Genomic DNA, 22,158 nt, shown 5'->3' with positions numbered 1-22,158 from the left:
AAGCAAGATGGTACGGCGGACGATAGAATTTGCGGACTTTACGTAGATGGTGCGGCTGGCGGCGAATGAATATTGTCCTACCGGATTGAATAGGACTTCTAAATACTACATAGGCTCCTATACAGCTTCAGTAGTTAAAACTATCTTTGCAACCCGGAACCCCTATAAGCAACTACCTAGTAGACAAAACGAATACTAATTTATTGTCTCGTCCTCCGTTAGTACAAACACTATAATTTCGGACCTCATCAATCCCGGCCAATCTAACAAACTCAATATCGTGAACTACCATGAAGCCGATCGATCAGCGATCGTATTCACTGGTTAATAATTAATCAATTACTCCAATCATCGGGATCATCTCGTGGCAGAGCCATTTAACTTAAGTGGGCAGAATCAACAGCGGCACGACTCACAGCACCCAAAACACTGTTATTAGCTTACAAATCGATGTCGCACCACAGTGCTGGCTATCCGATTATTGATTCGGCATTAAGCTAACGTAAAATATTGAAAATGGGTTTTGCACTTGTAGGCTGCTAGTGGCTTGTAAAGCAGGTGTCTCACAAGATCGTCGTCACTCTGTCATCAAGTTATGACAAATCTATTCGGTGTATGGAGATGAGGATGCAACTAGCTGTAGATTCAATGAGATTATCGTTTACTGGTATTTCGATTCATATTGTTCCTTACAGCGTGTGGGGGCGAGGCAATCTAGACGAGACTTACATAGGTTTAGCAAGAGGCTGGCTTTTTCTATCAAACAAGATCTGTACTAGAGATACACATGTACAAGAACAGATTAAGATGGACACTCTACACTCTACAGTTTCATGGGACTATAAAAGCTTTGATTCCAGTTATCTGCGAAAATATTTTGTCGAGAATCGTCGAAGTAGAACCGTTGATCGCGAACCGCATTTTTATCGAGTTCTGTGTTGGGTGATCAAAATATTATTAGAATGTGTCGAGCTATGTCGCAAAAAAAGTGCACATCAACGGTGAAGAAAATCAAATATGAATTTAAAAAATCACAGGTTGATTACAATTTTGAATATTTTTGTAGATTTTGCTGGCAGTGTTAGTGCAATATTGTACAATTTTATGTGCAACGGCTGATCCAACATCCTATTATCAACGAAACAACGATGGATCCTACGGATATCGATACAGCGGTGGTGATGGATTTAATGCAAGACAAAGTGCAAATGCAGCTAATGAAGTAGTTGGCCAATACGCTCAAATACAACCAGATGGTAGGATAAAAAATGTTCCATATAGTTCTGGAGTAGGGGGATTCCGGCCACGATACGGATCAGGTTAGATTGTTTTGGTTCTGTGTTATTGTAAACCGTAGCTAAGATTCCAACGATAATCAGTTGAAGAGTAGATGATACGTCATTCCTGATGTACTTTATTTTGATGAAAACTTTAATTTGTTGCCTATCTTTGAAGTGTGCAAACTCTTCGACCAGCTTGGTTTGGTCTCCGCCAATTCAAATCCAATGTGAAATGTTCACATTGTCTCATCTTGAGCCCATGCCTATCACGTGATTCTTCTGGCTTCGTCAATGCATCAATGACAACTTCTTCCGGCAGGTTCGACAGATGAACTTTCTATATGTTTTCCATATTTTCCAATGCGTAAATCATCAAATAGACAATTGGGTAGGCAGTAGTATTAAAATAAGTTTTAATTATCAAGAAGAAGATATTGTCCAGCCTTGACAATAGCTACGAAACCCACGAGACTCTTCACAGCCGGCAAACTAGCAACAGTTGGGCGATGCTGCCACAATTTTTGGTGGAAGCAAAGGAGGATGCGAAATGCAAAATGGTTGAAAATTGTGAGCCTGAGCATGTTAGTCCTATTCTTGCAGGCGTTGCGGGTATTCACGAAGTGTTTCTTGAAAGTGAGCCGTCAGTCGACTGTGATGCCGAGCAGCTTAACACAGTTGTGCGTTGGGATTGCGTTGCCGTCCAGTGTTGTCTTACTGGATATCCTTGTTGCGTCCTATTCAAATCTGGATCAATTAAAAGTGGACGAACTAAACTGGTGAGCACGTTCCAATTCTTTACTAGGTTTGCTTTATTTGATATATAAAAAAATATCACTAAATACGTACAGGGCATTGTTTGTTTCTATTGCTGCGGACATTGTGGGAGTCCCAGGTCTTCGGTTTACGCTTTAGTTAGATCTTCTCGACCTTCTATTCCCTGAGTAATTATTATGAATAAGGGCGTCCTTGTGAAGTTTTGCTGTACCTGTTATGAAACAAACCCTAACCCTACACTCCCTGAAGACACTTTTCTTGTTTCAGAACAGAAGTGAATCTTTTTTGTAGTACTAGTCTTCGTAACAAAAAGGAGCACCATTACGGATCCTGAGATCTGATCGAATTATTCGTAGCACTACTTGACCAACACCCCAGCTGAGTGAGGAGTAGCGGATGACATACATACTTACACATCAATAAGTTTAATATTTGGTTTTACTGTAATTTGGATTCTAATGCAGCTTTTTACGTTCTATTTTCATCTATTCGTTACGACACCTGTTCTACTATTTTTGAGAAGTTATGAATGCCTTGAAAACTTTGTCTAGATGGTACTTTAATTTGATACCTGATGGGCTATAGCTCCCTCTCGATGAACCTATGCCGAAAAAAATATCCTTCTCTACTCTATCCAGAGCCAATCGTTTCCAGTTGCCCTGAACATTTAGCCTCGTCAGATCTTGTTCAACCGCAAAAAGCCATGGTTTGCGTAAGCTACCACGAAGCCTACAGCCTCTTCCGGTTCTGTACTGAATGTATGTAGCTACCAGAAGAATCTGGGTGTAAAAAGCGAATTGCAAGCAATGATGTACGTCGTTTTGCTGGTGAGAACAATTATTGTTGTCTCCTACTTAAAAGGCACAGAAGCCTGTGGGGTTTGAATGCCTTCAGCGTGTGTTAATAGATTCACACACCAGCGTATCCATCGGCGAGCAGCAAGCCATGACTTCACCTCTTCTAGTCAGACCTCTGCGGCGTCCACACGCATCCACGGAGACTCGCATTTTGGCGATCCTGCCAGTCTATTTTTTGGATCCTGTCGCTGATTTCATGAGGTGAGTTGAATTCAAATGGTTAAATTATGACGAGTGATATATTTTAATTTGCAAAATCACAAGACGCGTCTCGAAGACCGTCGGAAAATGGTTTGTGGTTTGCAAGACGCGTCTCGAAGACCGTCGGAAAATGGTTTGTGGTTTTCTCAATCCCAAGACGCGTCTCGAAGACCGTCGGAAAATGGTTTGTGATTGCTAAACCACAAGACGCGTTTCGAAGACCGTCGGAAAATGGTTTGTGGTTTGCTAAATCACAAGACGCGTCTCGAAGACCGTCGGAAAATGGTTTGTGGTTTGCTAAATCACAAGACGCATCTCGAAGACTGTCGGAAAATGGTTTGTGGTTTGCAAAATCAAATAACAAGACGCCTCTCGAAGACCGTCGGAAAATGGTTTGTGGTTTGCTAAATCACAAGACACGTCTCGAAGACCGTCGAAAATGGTTTGTGGTGGAGCGTCTGAAAGACCAATGGAAAAATGGTTTGTTTTTTTAAGCTTTATTATAGTGATTTTTCAAAATTATAGAGTTCATCACTAAAAAAAATAAAAAACATGGTTTGTGGTTTGAAGAACATCAAAGCCTCGCCTGGAAGATCGTAAGAAATTGGTTTGTGGTTTGCAAAATTACAATGCGCGTCTGGAAGATCGGTGGAAATGGTTTGAGGTTTAGAAAACTGATAAGACGTGTCTGGAAGATGGCCGAAAAAATGTACTGTAGTTTGTGAAACTACAAGGTGCTTATGGAAGACCAACGAAAAATGGTTGTTCGAAACTGTTCGGAAAGCCAAATATATTATTTGGAAATTTATCTTGGAATGTACTTACTTAGTAGTCATAGCGGGATTACCTGTAGGAGCAGATATCTTGGAATTTGAAGAATTAATAAGGTTGCCGGATTTTACAAAGCTATTCGAAAGTTCGAATTTATTATTATTATTTATTCAGAATAAGGCCGAAGTGGCCTGTGCGGTATATAAGAGTCTTCTCCATTCGACTCGGTCCATGGCTACACGTCGCCAACCACGCAGTCTACGGAGGGTCCGCAAGTCATCTTCCACCTGATCGATTCACCTTGCCCGCTGCGCACCTCGTCTTCTTGTTCCCGTCGGATCGTTGTCGAGAACCATTTTCACCGGGTTACTGTCCGACATTCTGGCTACGTGCCCGGCCCACCGCAGTCGTCCGATTTTCGCGGTGTGAACGATAGATGGTTCTCCCAACAGCTGATGCAACTCGTGGTTCATTCGCCTCCTCCACGTATCGTCCGCCATCTGCACCCCACCATAGATGGTACGCAGCAGTTTCCTTTCGAAAACTCCAAGTCCGCGTTGGTCCTCCACGAGCATCGTCCAGGTCTCGTGTCCGTAGAGGACTACCGGTCTAATGAGCGTTTTGTAGATTGTCAGTTTGGTACGGCGGTGAACTCTATTCGATCGGAGCGTCTTGCGGAGTCCAAAGTACGTACGATTTCCAGCCACTATGCGTCTCCGAATTTCTCTGCTGGTTTCATTTTCGGCAGTCACCAGTGAGCCCAAGTACCGTCAACTGGGGGGAAGATGATCATTGAGGTGAAGATGATCATTTGATGTGTCAGTCAAAAGTGCCAAATTTTTTTATGAAACGGTAGTCAACAATATTCTCCGTTCAAGTAATGTTACCGCTAGGTAGAAATCCGAGTTTTTCGATTATAATCATGAAAATGTATTTTGTGGAAGAAAGAGAGAGATAGTCATAAATGACGCTATTTTCGTTTCAAATATTTACTTCGAAGACTTCTTTACGTAGTAAATTCAACATTCATACAAATAACCTAGTGTATTTTGACTACTAGGTCATAATGATTTTAGTAAAGCTGTCTTGATCAACTTCACCCCAAACCAGATTACTCAAAAAATGTGTGATAATTTAATTTATTTTAATAACTGCGAACGCATTTCGGAAAACTAAAGTTGTTGATTATTGCAACGTATAGCAGTACATGTTTTGAAAACATTTGTTTCGATTTAAAATGTAAACACAAATTGTTATTGCATGTTTTGTCTTAAAAGTGATCATCTTCCCCCCAGTTGACGGTACACAAATTCTTCTACCACCTCGATTTCGTCACCACCAATGTAAACTCGCGGTGGGTGGCTCACATTGTCTTCTCTTGAACCTCTTCCTATCATGTACTTCGTCTTCGACGTGTTGATGACTAGTCCGATCCGCTTAGCTTCCTTCTTCAGTCTGATGTAGGCTTCCTCCATCTTCTCAAAGTTACGTGCCATAATATCTATGCCGTCGGCGAAGCCAAATAGCTGGACGGACTTATTGAAAATTGTACCACTCGTGTTAATCCCTGCTTTTCGTATTACCCCTTCCAAAGCGATGTTGAATAGCAAACACGAAAGACCATCACCTTGCCGTAACCCTCTGCGGGTTTCGAAGGGACTCGAAAATGCCCCTGAAACTCGAACTACGCACATCACCCGATCCATCGTCGCTTTGATCAACCGTGTCAGTTTATCCGGAAAACCGTGTTCGTGCATTAGCTGCCATAGCTGGTCCCGATCGATTGTATCATATGCGGCTTTGAAGTCGATGAATAGATGATGTGTAGGCACGTTGTATTCGCGGCATTTCTGCAGTACTTGGCGAATGGCGAACACCTGGTCCGTGGTGAAGCGTTCGCCCATAAAACCCGCCTGGTACTGCCCCACGAACTCCCTTGCAGTTGGTGCTAGTCGACGGCATATAATTTGAGAGAGTACCTTGTAGGCGGCGTTCAGCAATGTGATTGCGCGGTAGTTGCTACAATCCAGCTTATCGCCCTTTTTGTAGATGGGATACACGACACCTTCCATCCACTCCTGCGGCAAAACTTCCTCCTCCCAAACCTTGGTAATGACCCAGTGCAGCGCTCTAGCCAGTGCCTCACCACCGTGTTTAAATAGCTCTCCTGGTAGTTGGTCAACCCCAGGGGCTTTGTTGTTCTTCAGCCGGCCAATCTCCTCCTGGATTTCCTGGAGATTCGGAGCCGGTAAAATTATGTAAAAAATTACGGGGGCGCCGTACCAAGTGCAGCGGTTGCGGTGCTACCAATGACGGATCGAATATCTCTCCAGCCATCTTCAAGAGACGCTGCGCCTAGCTGCTCTTCCGTTGGGAGTGCCACTTCCAGCTGCTGCGCGTAGTCTTGGGCTAGTCTAGCGTCTTGTAGCCGCCCAATGTTCGAATTTATTATGAGTAAAATTAGTTTGAAGGATTTGGATTGGATTTGGATTGGATTTGGATTGATGATGGATTGGATCGATTGATTTGGATTGACTGGATTGGATTTGGATTGATTCTGGATTGACTGATCTGATTTGATGGATTTGGATTGATTTGACTGGATCTGACTGATTGATTGATTTCCGGACTTGACTGACCTGGATTTGGATTGACTGGATTGGATTTGGATTGGACCTGGACTGATTTGGACTGGATCTGGACCGATCTGACCGACCTTGACTGATCTTGACTGACTTTGGACTGATCTGGACTGACCTGGACTGGATCTGGGACCGACCTGGACTGGATCTGGGACTGATCTGACTGGATCTTGACCGACCTGGACCTGATCTGGACTGACCTTTGACTGGGATCTGACCTGACCTGACTGGATCTGGACTGACTTGGACTGACTGGATCAATTTGGACTGACTTGACTGGATTTTGGACTGACTGGATTGACCTGACTGACCTGACTGATCTGGACTGGATCTGGACTGATCTGGATTGATCTGGACTGACCTGGACTGACTTGACTGGATCTGACCGATCTTGGACCGATCTGGACCGATCTGGACTGACCTTGGACTGGATCTGGACTGGATCTGGACCGATCTGGACTGGACTTTGACCTGACCGACTGACCGGATCTGGACTGGACTGGATTCTTGACTGATCTTGACTGGATCTGGAATTGATCTTGACTGACCTTGGACTGACCTGGACTGACCTGGACTGATCTGGACTGACTCTGACCGACTGGATCTGGACCTTGGATCTGGACTGGACTTGACTGACCTGACTGACTCGACTGGACTGACCTTTGACCGGATTCTGACTGACTTGACTGATCTGGATCGATCTGACCGACTGGATCGGACTGGGATCGATCTGGACTGACCGATCAGACTGGATCGATCTGGACTGGATCGACCGACCTGGACTGGATCTGACCGACCTGACTGACCTGACTGATCTGGACTGGACTCTGACTGACCTGACCTGGATCTGGACTGGATCTGACCGACTCTGACCGGATCGGACTGGATCTGACCGACCTGGACTGATCTGACCGGATCTGGACTGACCTGACTGACTGGACTGATCTGGACTGGATCTTGGATCGGATCTGGACTGATCTTGGACCGACCTGGACTGATCTGACTGGATCTGGACCGATCTGGACTGGATCTGGACTGGACTTGGACTGGATCTGGACCGACCTGACTGGATCTGGATCTGATCTGGACTGACCTTGACTGGATCTGGACTGACCTGGACTGGATCTGGACTTGACTCTGACCGACCTGACTGATCTGGACTGATCTGACCGATCTGGACTGACCTGGACTGGATCGACTGGATCTGGACTGACCTGACTGATCTGACTGATCTGGACTGGATCTGGACTGACCTGGATTCGACTGATCTTGGACTGGATCTGACTGGATCTGGATCAATTCGACTGACTGGACCTGACCGATCTGGACTGGATCTGGACTGGATCTGGACCGGATCTTGACTGACTTGGACTGGATCTTGACTGGATCTTGGACTGATCTGGGACTGATCTGACTGGATCTGGACTGGATCTGGACTGACCTGGACTGAACCTGGACTGGATCTGGACTGATCTTGACTGGAACCGGACTGACCTGACTGGATCGGACCGATCGGATCGACGACTGACCTGACTGACCTGGACTGGATCTGATCTGACCGGACTTGACCGACCTGGATCTGGATCTGACTTGGACTTGAACCGACCTGGACTGGATCTGACTGGATCTGGACTGACTGACCTGGACTGGATTTGACTGGATCGGATCTGACCTGATCGGACTGGACTGACCTTGGACCGATCTGACTGACTGACCTGGACTGGACCTGGACTGACTCGAATCGACTCTGACTTGATCTGGACTGATCTTGGACCGATCTGGACTGGATCTGGACTGGATCGGACTGATCTTGACTGGACCTGGACTGGATCTGACCGATCTGGACTGGATCTGACTGGACTTGGACTGGATCTGGACTGATCTGGACTGACCTGACTGACCTGACTGGATCTGACCGATCCTGGACTGACCTGACTGACTGGACTGGATCTGACTGATCTGGACTGACTTGACCGGATCTGGACTGACCTGGACTGGATCTGGAATGACCTGACCGATCTGACTGGATCTGACTGACCTGGACGATTTGACTGGATCTGGACTGACTGACTTGACTGGACTGACCTGATCTGGACTGGATCTGGACTGGATCTGACTGATCTGGACTGACCTGACTGGACCTGGACTGGACTCTGACTGGATCTGACTGACTGGATCGGGACTGGACTGGATCTTGACCTGGACCTGGATCTGGACCGACCTGGACTCGACCTGACTGGATCTGACCGATCGATCTGGACTGACCTGATCTGGACTGACTTGACTGACTGACTGACCTGACCTGACTTTGACTGGACTGACCTGGATCGAGATCTGACTGGATCTGGACTGGATCTTGACTGACCTGGACTGGATCTGGACCGACTCCGACCTGACTGGACTTGACCTGGACTGGATCTGGACTGGATCTTGGACTCGGATCTGGACCGATCTGGATCGACCTGGACCTGATCTGACTGACCTGACCGACTGGATCTGGACTGGATCTGACTGGATCTGGACTGGATCTGGACTGAATCTGACCGATCTGACTGACCTTGACCTGATCTGACTGATCTGGACCGATCTGGACTGACTTGACTGGATCTGACTGGATCTGGACTGGATCTGGACTGGATCTTGACTGACTGATCTGGACTGATCCGGGACTGACCTGACTGACCTGGACTGATCTGACTGACCTGACCGGACTGGACTGGATCTCTGACCTGACCGATCTGACTGGATCTGGACTGGATCCTGGACTGACCTGGACTGGATCTGGACTGACTTGGACTCGATCTGGACTGACCTGGACTGACCTGACTGGATCTGACTGATCTGACTTGATCTGGACTGACCTGGACTGGACTTGACTGACTGGATTGATCGACTGGATCTGACTGGATCTTGGACTGACTTGACTGAATTTGACTGGATCTGGATCGACTCTGGACTGATTTGATCTGACTGGATCTGACCGACTGGACTGACTTGACTGGACTGACTTGATCTGGACTGGATCTGACTGACCTGACTGGATCTTGACTGACCTCTGGACTGGACTGGACTGACTGACTGATCTGGATTGGATTTGGACTGGATTTGATTGACTGGATTGGGCCTTGACTGATCTGGACTGGATCTGGACTGACTGGATTTGGATTGATTGATTGATTTGATTGATTTGGATTGGATCTTGGATTGATTTGATTGATTTGATTTGATTGATTTGGATGATTGATTTGGATTGATTTGATTAGATTGGATTGGACCGGATTGATTGGATTGATTTGATTGGAATTGGATTAGATTTGGATTGGATTAAAAATTGATTTGGATTGGATTTGGATTGGATTTGGATTGGATTTGGATTGGATTTGGATTGGTTTTGGATTGGATTTGGTTTGTATTTGGATTGGATTTGGATTGGATTTGGATTGGATTTGGACTGGATTTGGATTGGATTTGGATTGAATTTGGATCGAATTTGGATTAGATTTTGATTGGATTGGAATTAGATTGGATTTGAATTACATTTGGATTGAATTTGCATTGAAATTGATTTGGATTATCATGGATTTTTTACCTTTATTTTGTTGTTCTTAAATCTTATTAGTAATGAAGTTCAACACCGCTTAGTTGTGGATTGCATTTGGGTAAGATTTTGAATGTTTTTATTAAAGAAATTGTCATTGCATTTGAAAGACCATGATTGTTTGAAAAAAAAACATGATGATGAAGACAAGATTATTTTGGTGTGCAGTTTTCAATGGAGTTAATCGGTTGATCAAATGCAACCGATGTTCACCTTCGTCTCATTTAAATAGCCCAGGAGAAAAACAAGCATTGCATCCTATGCTAGAAGATTTTTTTAACGTTTTTAATGAGAGAAGAAGGGAAATGTGGGGTCTGAGTAAAATGCCTTCAGCGTGTGTTAATAGATTCATACATCAGCGTGTCAATCGGCGAGCAGCAAGCCATGACTTCGTCTCTTCTAGTCAGACCTCCGCGGCGTGCACACGCATCTACGGAGAGTCGCTGTCATAACGGCGTGAAGAGCGGGCAAAGCGGGCGGACATCGATAGCGTCCGCAAAGCCCAAAGACATATGCGAACTTGTGATAATCATACCAATTCTTTGCACACCAGCTCTCCTAATCGCTTCCTCAAGCACAATATTAAACAGTAAATTCTAGAGCGAATCACCCCGATTCAACCCATCTAAGGTTACAAATGATGTCGCATTCTCATCTGCAACCCTTACAATCGATTTCAATCCGTCCAATGTTACACTAATAAAAAGTAATAGTTTCGCCGAAAAACCATGTTCAGACACATTTATCCATCATTCGTTTCGTTTCACTGAATCGTACGTGGTTTTGAAATAACAGACTCATATTCCGAAAACTCGTCACTTGGATTTTTATCTGAAACGTTTCGTTATGATTGCATAAGGACAATCCTCACGGAATCCAAATTTGAAAGAACTCGCGTTTTCAAGGGCACCCCATTCAAAACGGAAGCCACACACAAGTGTCCTTTTTATTATTCCAGCTTTGCAGCATCGCAGCATGCGTAGAATAATAAAAGTAACAGTTGTGCGTGGCATCCGTTTTGAATGGGGTGCCCTTGCAAAACGTGAGCTTTTTCCCGGCAGGGGTACAGATCGGGAACATTAAAATTGGTCAACAATGAGATAAGGTTGAGATTTTGCATCTTGGTCCATTAAGGTGGTGTTCGGAAGTTGAATCAAAGTGTTCGGAATTTAAGATAATTTTTACTATGCATGTCAAAATTTGGCAAAATATAATCATTCAGTATTGATAGTAACAATCAAATAAAATTAGATGAAATGTTTATTCTTACGCTACCGGATGGAACCAATAGACCTGTTACAACATTTTAATTCATATGCCATAAAGACCTCCGAAGTGAAAAATGTGCTTAAGTGTACGAAGTATGAGTCAAACGGTATGATGTGTCTGCAAATTGTACTCCCGGAATTTATCAAGGATTTATCTCAGGGAAAACATTTGATCCGGTGTTGATTGGCCCTCACCAAAACCTGCCTCGTATTTGCTGAAGAAAGACTCTTAAAACGGTCTCAATCTGTTAAACAGAATACGGGGCATAAGTTAAGGACGGTTATCTCCCGGTAGCCGGCGTCCTCGTTGACGTCCAACTATGGTTTAGAAGCTGGCTTTTCTTACCGCATCTTGTGCAGGCTCTACAGCTTGTCATAAATGCATATTGGCAACACCTAATACCTATTTAAACTATTCCTTTGGCTAATCAATAACAAAAATCAGTTGTAATTGTTGAATTGATTTATTTCTCTTTTCAGCTTATACCGGTACTTTAAGAGCAACTGGACAAACGTTTGGAGCAAGATTTTATGGTTCAGGATCAGGACTTTTTGGATCCCGATCACTAAGCGGTTCTTCACCATTTGGCTCTGGATCATTCGACAACCCTGGGTTTTATAGCAATGCAGCGTCTGCTGGAGGATCCTTTGGTGCAGGGGGATTATTGGGGAGTGAAGCACTAGATGGTAGATCGGTTGGAGCACAATCTCTAGGGAGTGGATTAGTAGGTACTGGTTCTAGAAGTGGCTCTCCTGGAGATGGGCCTATTGGAGGAGGAAGGACACCTCACAGCACTGTAGGAGGCAGACCTCTTGGAAACAGTCCTTTCGGCAGTGCATTGCCTGGAAGCGGAAACTTTGGAGGACGTGGATATCTAGATGGATCAAATAATGATGCATTGACCCCTGGATCTATTTCCAGTAGATCACCCATAGGGGGATCCCTTGGCAACGTACCTTTTGGTGGAAGTTCGCCAGTTGATGGAACTTTAACACCAGGAACATTAGGCACTAGATCGGGTTACAACTTTAGACCATTTGAATCGAACGCATACGGAGGAAGGCCGCAACAAAGTTTTGGCCCAGCTGGATCATCTTATGGGGGGTTTCCTAGTTATGCCGCAAACCCTAACTATGCTAGATCATTTAGTTATCCTGAGCGAGTGCCTTTGACATTTGTGTATACCACACCAAGACCGTATTCAACACCATCAACTATTCACAACTATGGGTCCAATCGTAATCTATATAATGATAATGATTCATCGGGTTTATCATATTCGGGCGGTGCAATAGGTGGTAATACCTTCACACCTACAAATGGGGCAGCAAACAATAACCCACACAACGTTGGAGCGAATACTGGTTTACAATCAACCGGCGTGGGTGGCACGACCGCCACTGGAAGAGCTCAATCAGGCCCTCAAAATGATGGATCATACAATTTTGCGTATCGAACCCCGGACTCCACAAGGCAGGAATCATCCGACAGACAAGGAAATGTTCAAGGATCATATTCTTTCCGCAATGGAAACGGAAATCATGACATGTCATTTGTGGCTGGACCCAGCACAGGATTCCAGCCAACTGGAGGCAGTCTAGCCGTTCCGAATGGTCTCGGGCAGCGCACACCAGGTACAAGTAGCTCAACCACTGGAGCAACAGTTCCGAGCACTCTATTGCGAACCGCAAACCCTAATGCTCAATTGAACCCAGGTACAGGAAGAACTGATATGGGTGGGATTAGAGCACCCTTTGGATCTGGTTCCATTTCTGGTGGAATACCAGGCACAAGTCCTGGAACAGCTGGATCACACGGTTCACAACAAGTGAATCCGTATGGAGTGCAAGGGTACCCAGGAACATTAACCAACGATGGTAGAAGTAATGTTAATGGAATCGGTTTGAGAGCTGGATCCAGCAATAACGGTGGTGGATCTTTGTCTGACGCAAATGGTCTATCTGGAGGAGAAAATGGATTTGTAAATAGACTTGGTTCGGGAAGGGGAATTGGCAATAACGCTAACGGTCAAGCTGGTGGTGGTAATCGTAATCTCTTTGGCAATAACGCAAATGGTCAAATTGGAAATGGTAAAGGATCATCAATTGAAGACAGCAATTCCGGAAGAGGGTTTGGTAGTAATGCAGGCAGATCGTTAACTAATGCTAATAGTGGTGGTGAAAGTGGGATAGGCTCGGGAATAGGAATTGGCGATAATGCTAACGGTCAAACTGGAGAAAGAAACATATTGGAAAGTGGGCTTAATTCAGCAATTGGAAATGGAGAAGGATTTCTATCCAACATCAATAACGCTAATGGTCAAACAAGGAGTGCTAATGGATTAACAAATGGAGTTAATTCCGGAAGTGGATTAGGTAGTTTTAAAGATAGATCGTTAACTAACACTAACGATCAGCATGGAGGCGAAAATATAGTTAGATCGGGAAGTGGATTAGGAAATAGCGCCAACGATCAATCTGGGGACTCACTTGGATTGGGAAATGCAGTGAGTTCGGTGCACGGGATTGGTAGTAATAGAGGAGGATTCTTATCCAACGCCAATGATTTGGGAAAAAATGGATTGCCTAGTGGAGTCGGCTCTAATGGTCAAGTTAGAAGAGGTAATAATATACCACGTGGGGTTGGCTCAGGCAGTAGTCAAAGTGGATTGGTATCTAACTCCAATGGTTTATCTGATGGAAACAATGTTTTGTCAAATGGGTTCGGTTCGAGAAATAGGTTTGACAATAATGCCAACGGTCAAACGGGAGGTGGTAATGGGCTAGCAAATGGAGTCAGGTTGAACAGTAATAAAGGTGGACCGTTATCCAACGCCAATGGTTTATCTGGTGGTGAAAATGCTTTAGTAAATGGACAGTCTGCAAGTAGAGCCAGTTTAGGTAGTAGCATTGGCAGTAATGGAAATAGATTGCTATCTAATGCTTACAGCCAAATTGAAGGAGGTAGTAGATCAGCAAATGAGGGCGCTACAGAAAGTGGATCTACAAACAATAGAGGTGGGTTATTATCTAACTTTAGGGGACAAGCAAAGGGGGAAACTGAATCAGGGAATGGCGCCGGTTGGAGTAGTGGATTTGGCAGTACTGAAAGTGGATATTTATCTAACGTTTATGGCCAAACTGGTAATGGAAATTCGGGTTTAAGATCACAATCAGCTAATTCTGAAAAATCTAGACGATAAATAGTTTTTCTTTCGTTAATTTCTCTCAATCACAAAAATAATGGTAATAAATAGTAGCTATTCGTATGATTGAAAATAACGTTCCATAAATAGTTTCTTATTGAGTTTCTATTTAATAGACGGATAGGTTTCATAGTTAATGGTAAAATTTTGCTAATGGAAGTTCGAAACTGTAATAATAAATCATAATGTTAGTTCAACATGTCTTTCATGGCAACTTCGAAGGCAAATAAAGAGCTACAATGGAATTCTTGGCCAGCGTAATTTCTGCATCTCCATTTTCATTCACATTGATGACAGTTCCTGAGCAGGCACCCTGTGATAGTTCCCCAGAAATGATATCACAATACTGGCCCTGAGGAAGACACGTGTGGTACACTTGGGTGATGGTGTTTTCCGAATTGTTGAGAACGACGAATCCCTTCTCTCCACGGCAGAAAGCAAATGTATTCGGCGTAGCCTGAATGTGATCCAAAGAGGTACCGGCCACGTAGTTTTTGAATTGAATCATTCTCCTTATCTCAGGCCAACGGTGTTCGCACACCCAACCGTTGGTGCATGAGCCATTCGCTGCAGAGCCTGGTGATTTTATAATCTGCACTGCATCTTGCGGGGGTCCTTGATCAGAATTTGAAAAATCATACGAGCTCATAACTCTGGCAATTCCATAATCGGTGGCAAGTGTGAACGCTACCGCCTGGATGTACTGCGGTTTCGTCTTGTAGTTTAGAATCGATGCTCCACCAGCTCCATGGCCCCTTTGATTATCGTGGTTATCTACGAATATTAGTGCCTGATTCGATGGGAGAAGTGCTCCGGAAGAGCCATTCTTAGTAAGAATTTGTAGGGCATCTGCGCTGAGGGATCCCCGGAAGATGTCACCTATCACAAGGCCCCAGGCGAAATCCGTTACAACTCCAAGATTTGTGTATTCTTTACTGAAAATAGTACTGTCTGTAACAATAATTGAACCTAGATTACACTACTTACGCTGAAACGGCTTCATTTCCCAGATCAATCACTTCTTGATATATGAATGGTCTAGCTCCAGGAGGAAAAAGAAACATTGGATTAACAGATTTCAGGCTATCGTAAATGGCTTTTAGATCTGCAGGTAACATGTGCTTGGCCGCATCTACTCTGAACCCAGCTACGCCGAGATCGAGCAGGTGGTTCAAAAACCTGACGATTTTCTGCCTCACATAGTGATTGGATTGATCCAAGTCCGGTAGAGACCCCAGTTCACAACTTCGGACGTTAGTTGCATTATTATAATTACTAATCTGACACGCAGTATGGAAATGAGATTGGTTGAACGGCACAGATGGATAGTCTCTATCCTGTGGATCGCAGGTTGATCCTGCAGTCCCATACAGCGGGGATGATGCTCCGGGAGCAGCCATGTGGTTGAACACTACATCCACGTAGATTCGTATACCCGACTTTAAGCAACGTTTCACCATATCGGAAAACTGTTTTTCGTTACCCGACCTTGACTTAATTTCGTAGGAAATCGGTTGGTAACGCTCCCACCAAGCTCGTGATGACGATACCAAGTATTCATTGATCGGGGACACCTGTACGCCACCATATCCATTAGGTCCGAGCACTTTCTCGCACTCTTCAGCTATATCGTCGAATTTCCACTCAAACAGATGAACGATGACCGAGCGATTAGGAAAAAAGAACGGTTCGTTTCGAAGTGTCGTATTGAGCCTTTGATCTTGTATTAAATTGGGTATGTTTTGGCCGATCTTCTCTATGGCAGAAGTTATATTCGAGAACCCTTGAGACAGTGAAGCGACTCTACTTTGTATTTCATTCTTAATATCGTTAGATATGTTCGACCAAATGCCAGAATTGGTAGCGGATTTAGCAAAGTTCGCAATCTTATCTACTAGGCTCGATACTTCAGGTAGAAAGTTATTAATCCTACTAAACATCTGTTCAGGATTGGAGATTCCCTGCCCATTTGTTATATTATTCAAAGAATTCACGAAAGAATTAAACACATCTCTTGGGGCTCCGAAATTTGATAATCCAGGTATCTCCGGTATATCAGGTATTCGTGGTAATCCAGAGACTCTTGGTATGGCGCTTACTACATCATTAATCGCTTTCCTGGCGGAGTCAACACCCTGGCCCACTCTGTTGTCATTAGTGTTCTGATTATAGTTCGTGTTCGAATTGGTTGAACTACTCGATCCCGATGGCCTAGCAAATCTAGAAAACGCCGATAGAGGATTCGGAAGTTGTGGTACTTTCGGAAGATTCTGTTGAACGGTGTTTGCCAAACTTCTAGCTCTAGACGCGATGTCTGATACACGATCTATCGGATTCGTGGCCGCGAACGAAGCATTAAACAACGGATTTGAAAGTGCAAATCTCCCAAACCCACTAGTACCAAAGCTGAATCCCGGAAGTTGAGCGTAGGTCACCACTAGAGCACTGTACAAAATCCACAACTGTTTCATTACGATGATCGAACTCTTATTACTGTTTTCGAATACTTAATGGGCTGTGCTCAAACAACAAGGGCTTTTATAATCAGAGATGATCAAGAATAAAAAAAAAACTGCATAACAAATTTACTCATAATGTAGATTCTGTACTGCAAATCGTTCATTGCTATTGCAACAGTTTGTTAGAGAGTTATATGAGAGATCTATATTTTGCAAATATTACTGCTATCATTAGTTGGGGTTTCAGCTGTGTAACCAAATAAAATTAAATATTAATCAACTTAAACGTGACTTTATTGTGATCATTGCTAGAGGCAAGTATGTATACTCCCCACCGTAAGCATTACTTATAAGCCTTAAGGACAGAGTTGGAAAGATATACTGAGAATGGCATCCACAAGGGCCAGCTTATTGTTATCAAGGGCACGTCCCAAGCGATGCATTTTAATTATTGCATTACTAGAGATAGAAAAGTACCGTTTTTTAAGCCTTATTGTACTGTCCCATTTAGGGGCTGTCCGTATACCACGTGGACATGTTTTGGTCAGTTTTAGATACCCCCCTTCCCCCGCGTTTACAATTGCTCATATAAATTCTCAAAAATTTGTATGAAACATGGACATTCGACACACTCCCTAAATTGTCCACATGGTATCGCCCCTTATTTGTTTTGCTTATATCTAAACAGTTGACACTGAATCAACCATTTCACGCCACAAAACATCTCTTTTTTTTTGCAGGGTTGCTGTCCGGCGTTCACACATATCCTGCCGATTGTCCATCGTACCATTCCAGCTATTAGGTTTGCCGTAGAGTTGGGCTTCGCAGCCTCATACTGTTCTTTTGCACACCGCTAAAGATTGTCCTGAGTACGCGTTTCTCGAAAACCCCGAGTGCTTGCAAGTCCTCCTCAAGCATGGTTCAAGTCTCATGTCTCTAGAGAACCACCGCACCGGTCTTATGATTTGGTGCAGGTTAGAATCTTTCTTATTCTTCTTCTTCAAATGTCCGACCGACAATGTCCATATCATCCGCGAAACAAATAAATTAACTGGATTTAGAATGGTGATCGCTCGAAAGTCCTCACATTCCGATACGACCCCTTTCGTCCACTCCTCTGGTAGCAGTTTCCCAGATTCTGACTATCAGCCTTTGCAGACAGTTGGCCAGCTTTTCCGGACCCATTGTTCTTGAGATGTTGTATGCAGGTATGGGAAAAATCGGTTCATTTAGCGTTAATCTTTCACTCACCTCTACACACAATCGCAAATTAGACAAACGTACACGAGCCCTTCCAATATTTTCGATTTCGATTATCTACCGTTTGGCTTCAGTTAGGAACGAATCGTGCCAAAAACAAATAGACAAAATTCATCACCGAATCTTTCCTACAGATAGCAAATGATGCATAGCCGAGTATTTGTTTACATTCGGTTCGTAAACGAATGAAATCGCAATTGAGTGGTGAGTGAGGATTCGGCAGAAAGATTCAGCCTGCAAAACGAATCATTGAGTCTAAATTGAATCAATCTTCTGAGTCCAACTCAGTATTTTCTGCTGCACTCACTACACATCGGGTTATTCTCATCTCTCGATTTCTTTTCGCACTATCTTTGGTTTCACTTATTCCTGCTGGGGAGGCACTCAGTAGGTATGACTCGATTGTTGGTTCGCTGTTGGGTTGAGTAGCATTCATTTTACAATCGTGTGTTCGCTGATGGATAGGGATTTTAAATCTGCGTGGTTCGTGTGAGTGAGTGAGTTTTCCCATAGCTGGTTGTATGACATCTTTAACTTCTCTCTTCCGAGACTCTTGAAAGGAGGCTTCCTAGCCTCTTGAAAGGAGGGGCTTCCGAGCATCTTAAGTGTGGGTTTCAGAGCATTTTGATGGGACGCTTTACAGCATATTGAAAGGAGGCTTCCAAGTCTTTTGAAGAGAGGCTTCCCAGACTCTTGAAAGGATGCTTCTGATCCTCTTAATAGGAAGCTACTGAGCCTTTTGAAAGGACACTTCAGAGCCTCTAGAAAGGAGGCCTTCGAGCCTCTTGAAAGGAGGTTTCCGATCCCCAAAAAAAAAAGATTTTCGAGCCTTTTGAAACGAGGGTTCCGAACCTCTTGAAATGAGATTTCCAAGCCACTTAAAAGGAAGCTTTCAAGCCTCCTGAAAGAAGAATTCCGACGAAATCTTTAAACGAGGCTTCCGACCTATTTGAAAGGAGGCATCGGAATTTCTTGGAAGAAAGCTTCCGAGCCCCTATAATCGAGGATTCCGAGTCTTTAAAAAGGAGGTATCTGAGCATCTTGAAAGGACGCTTCTCAGTCTCTTGAAAGAAAAAAGTTGAGCCTCTTGAAGGGAGGTGTCCGAATTTTTTACAACGAGGCTTCCAAATCTCTTAAAAGAATACTTCCGAGCTTCTTGAAACGAAGCTATCAAGCCTGTTGCCAGGAGGCTTCAACAGTTTTTTTTCGATCACGTAGTATACATTGAAAATTTTTAAAGTTTATTTATTCGACGTTTTGTCTTTTTCATCTTTTGTCCCAGAGCTCTTCATACACTGTAGTGGTTCTGGTGGACAGAATTGAAAAGTCTCTGATTTACTGATCGCCATACGTATTATGTGCAATAGAACGTTTTAGAGTTTAAAAAAACTCAAAACTTAATAATAAGTTTTTATTAGAATTGTGATACATCCACCATTTTTGACCGAGGTATCCCCTGGGGCCAGCGAAGGTTCCCTAGATTGAGAACCGCTGATCTAGACTGCCCGGGATTTGGTTCCCGTGTATTTTAAAGGGGGCCGGGATTTTCATTTTCCGTGCCCAAATTCTGAAAACTTCGCCTATGCAAGCGTGCAATGAGTAGAACAAACAAGTATGCACACACACACTGGGCTGCGAAATGGTGAGTTGACATCTGGGAAGGAGCGACCTACACAGCTCTGGTCCTCACAAGTTCCAATCTCACGCTTCCACGGGTCTTCCGATGACAATCGACCGCCAGCTAAGGGTTGCGTACTTAGCTGGTAGTGCAGCCTGGGCACTGTTGTCCTTCTGACATCAGCTAGAGTGAGTGGGTGCGACCAACGGGACCATCGTCCCTAACCCCTAATCCCAAGGCGTTAAGCGACCCGTGCCGAGGGGATGCATGGCCAGGGGGGTGAAATAATGAGCTAGGCCTTTAACGGAGCCTGTGGGGTACCTGGGCACCCTCCACAGTAATTGTCCCTTGCCGAGTCATGCTGGGCTCTGCCATGGTGGACCTCTTTTCCCGAGCAACTCGTGGGATCAAAATGGAAAAACAAGTCAATTCTTCAATTATTGGTAGTAGTGTAGGCGACAACCCCTTCGCAAGGTGGATTGTTCAGGTCTCCGCCTAGGAGGCCAGAAGCAATAGTCGGCAGCTCGGTGCGCAGCGCCAGCGTGGGTCTCTTAACCATCTCCCAGGCTACGCCGGTAGAGGTTATAGACGGCCCATGGCTTGTGAAGGCGATGAACCGCAAACGCGATGGGCTTTCGGCCTTCAAGGTGGCGACGGAACAGCTGGACGCCATCATCGACTTTGCGTCATCGAAGCATAATATCAGTAAGGACCTCAAGAGGAGCTTGCTGAAACTTCGAAAGTCGATGTTGGACGCCAAGCTGGAGAGGGCGGTCGGGACGGCCAAGTGTAAACCCGTGAAATCCGTGGAGTCGAGGTCTACCCAGACTGAGGCCCAAGGATTCGCGGACTCGGGCAAGGTCGAATCGACCGAGGGCGTGCCAGCGAAGACGGTGGTGCCAAAGTCTACCCAGACTGAGGCTCAAGTATTCGCGGGCACGTCGGGGTGACTGCTCCAACGGAGCAGACACAAAAACGGGGGAGACAGTCTCCAGGGGATGAGCTCCCTGGGGGCCGCTCCAAAACGCGGAGGGTTACTACCCCGAACAAAGGTAGTGGGGCTGGGAAGCTGAACCCCGGTCAGGTACCTCCCAAACCGGGGGAGGAAGGACCTGGAAAGATCCGTCCTCCCAGGAAAGACGGTGGTAAGGGGTTACGGCAGACTGAGAAGTCTCAGCCGCCCAGACCAGGGAAATAGAGGGGGATGACGCCTCCTGGACCCTGGTCAAAAACAAGAGGAAACCGAAGACGTCAAGGGGCGAAAAGAGTGTGTTCATTTTTAGTAAACAGCGCCCGGCTCAAACGTCATTGTGTTCATTCGGTGCATTGGACAATAGACTTATGCAGGGGTTCATTGAATTCACTCACCCGACGGATTTTGACATTTGAGCGGGTCGTCTTCTCGAACAAAAGTTCATTTTGCGTTCATTATGCGACCCGCTCAAACGTCATAATTTCTTGGGGGAGTTCATTTTGCGTTATTCTATTAGGTGCCTGCCAGAGTAGACGCGTCTACACCTACACCTACGCGTCACGGCAAAATCAAATGAGATTGTTTGCAACCACGAACCGTGCGTTCGTGTTGGTGAGAAATGTCGGCGAGACCCTAAGGTGCCTGTTATTCCTTTGCGTGCAATTTTCGCGCGGCGTCGCGTAAACGCGTCTACTCTGGCAGGCACCTTAGGGTCTCGCCGACATTTCTCACCAACACGAACGCACGGTTCGTGGTTGCAAACAATCTCATTTGATTTTGCCGTGACAACTGCTCGTGGTTGCAAACAAACTGAGTAAAAGTGTGAGTGCAATGTGCGTGTGCGTACACGTTCGCAGAAAGCCTAATGGTCCAATGCACCGAATGAACACAATGACGTTTGAGACGGGCGCTGTTTACTAAAAATGAACACTTGCATGAACTCGATGAATGAAAAAGTATTCATTCTTAGTAAACAGCGCACCGCTCAAACGTCAATGATGAACTCGGTGCATTGGACTACAGTGACTATAATAACAGTGTCGTAAAGTGTCAGAATTGGAACAGAGTCGTCTGTCAGTTCCATATAAATGCGCGTTCCAAACGAGCAGGACACCTGTCAAACGTGGCACATGACGTTACTCTTCTTGTAGGACTCTACATTGGACCATATAGGGCACTGCACGGAAACATATCTTTCTCTTTCGTTCCTCATATATTTTGACGTTTACTGGCCTTGTTGTTTTCAAATTT

The 22,158-nt window shown here is 44.8% G+C and overlaps 2 protein-coding genes across 3 annotated transcripts; one reads left to right on the top strand and one right to left on the bottom strand.

Annotated features, from left to right (window-relative positions):
* Positions 1–868: 868 nt before the first annotated feature.
* Positions 869–14,858, top strand: LOC134209653 (uncharacterized transmembrane protein DDB_G0289901-like). 2 transcript variants are annotated; one of them, XM_062685654.1, is made up of 3 exons: positions 869–1,001; positions 1,067–1,256; positions 11,872–14,858. In XM_062685654.1, the coding sequence occupies exons 1-3, from the start codon at positions 963–965 to the stop codon at positions 14,592–14,594; spliced, it is 2,952 nt and encodes a 983-aa protein (XP_062541638.1). In that variant the 5' UTR covers positions 869–962; the 3' UTR covers positions 14,595–14,858. The 2 variants fall into 2 exon arrangements, with proteins under 2 accessions (XP_062541638.1, XP_062541637.1); XM_062685653.1 differs by having other exon boundaries at positions 1,067–1,319.
* Positions 14,685–17,113, bottom strand: LOC134209657 (alpha-amylase I-like). The gene is made up of 2 exons (XM_062685660.1): positions 15,585–17,113; positions 14,685–15,532 (listed from the first exon to the last, which is right to left on the bottom strand). The coding sequence occupies exons 1-2, from the start codon at positions 17,066–17,068 to the stop codon at positions 14,803–14,805; spliced, it is 2,214 nt and encodes a 737-aa protein (XP_062541644.1). The 5' UTR covers positions 17,069–17,113; the 3' UTR covers positions 14,685–14,802.
* Positions 17,114–22,158: the final 5,045 nt, after the last annotated feature.

This window comes from Armigeres subalbatus, chromosome 2 (genome assembly GCF_024139115.2).
Source record: "Armigeres subalbatus isolate Guangzhou_Male chromosome 2, GZ_Asu_2, whole genome shotgun sequence".
Lineage (NCBI taxonomy): Eukaryota > Metazoa > Arthropoda > Insecta > Diptera > Culicidae > Armigeres > Armigeres subalbatus.
This window is presented reverse-complemented; position numbering and strand designations above follow the sequence as displayed.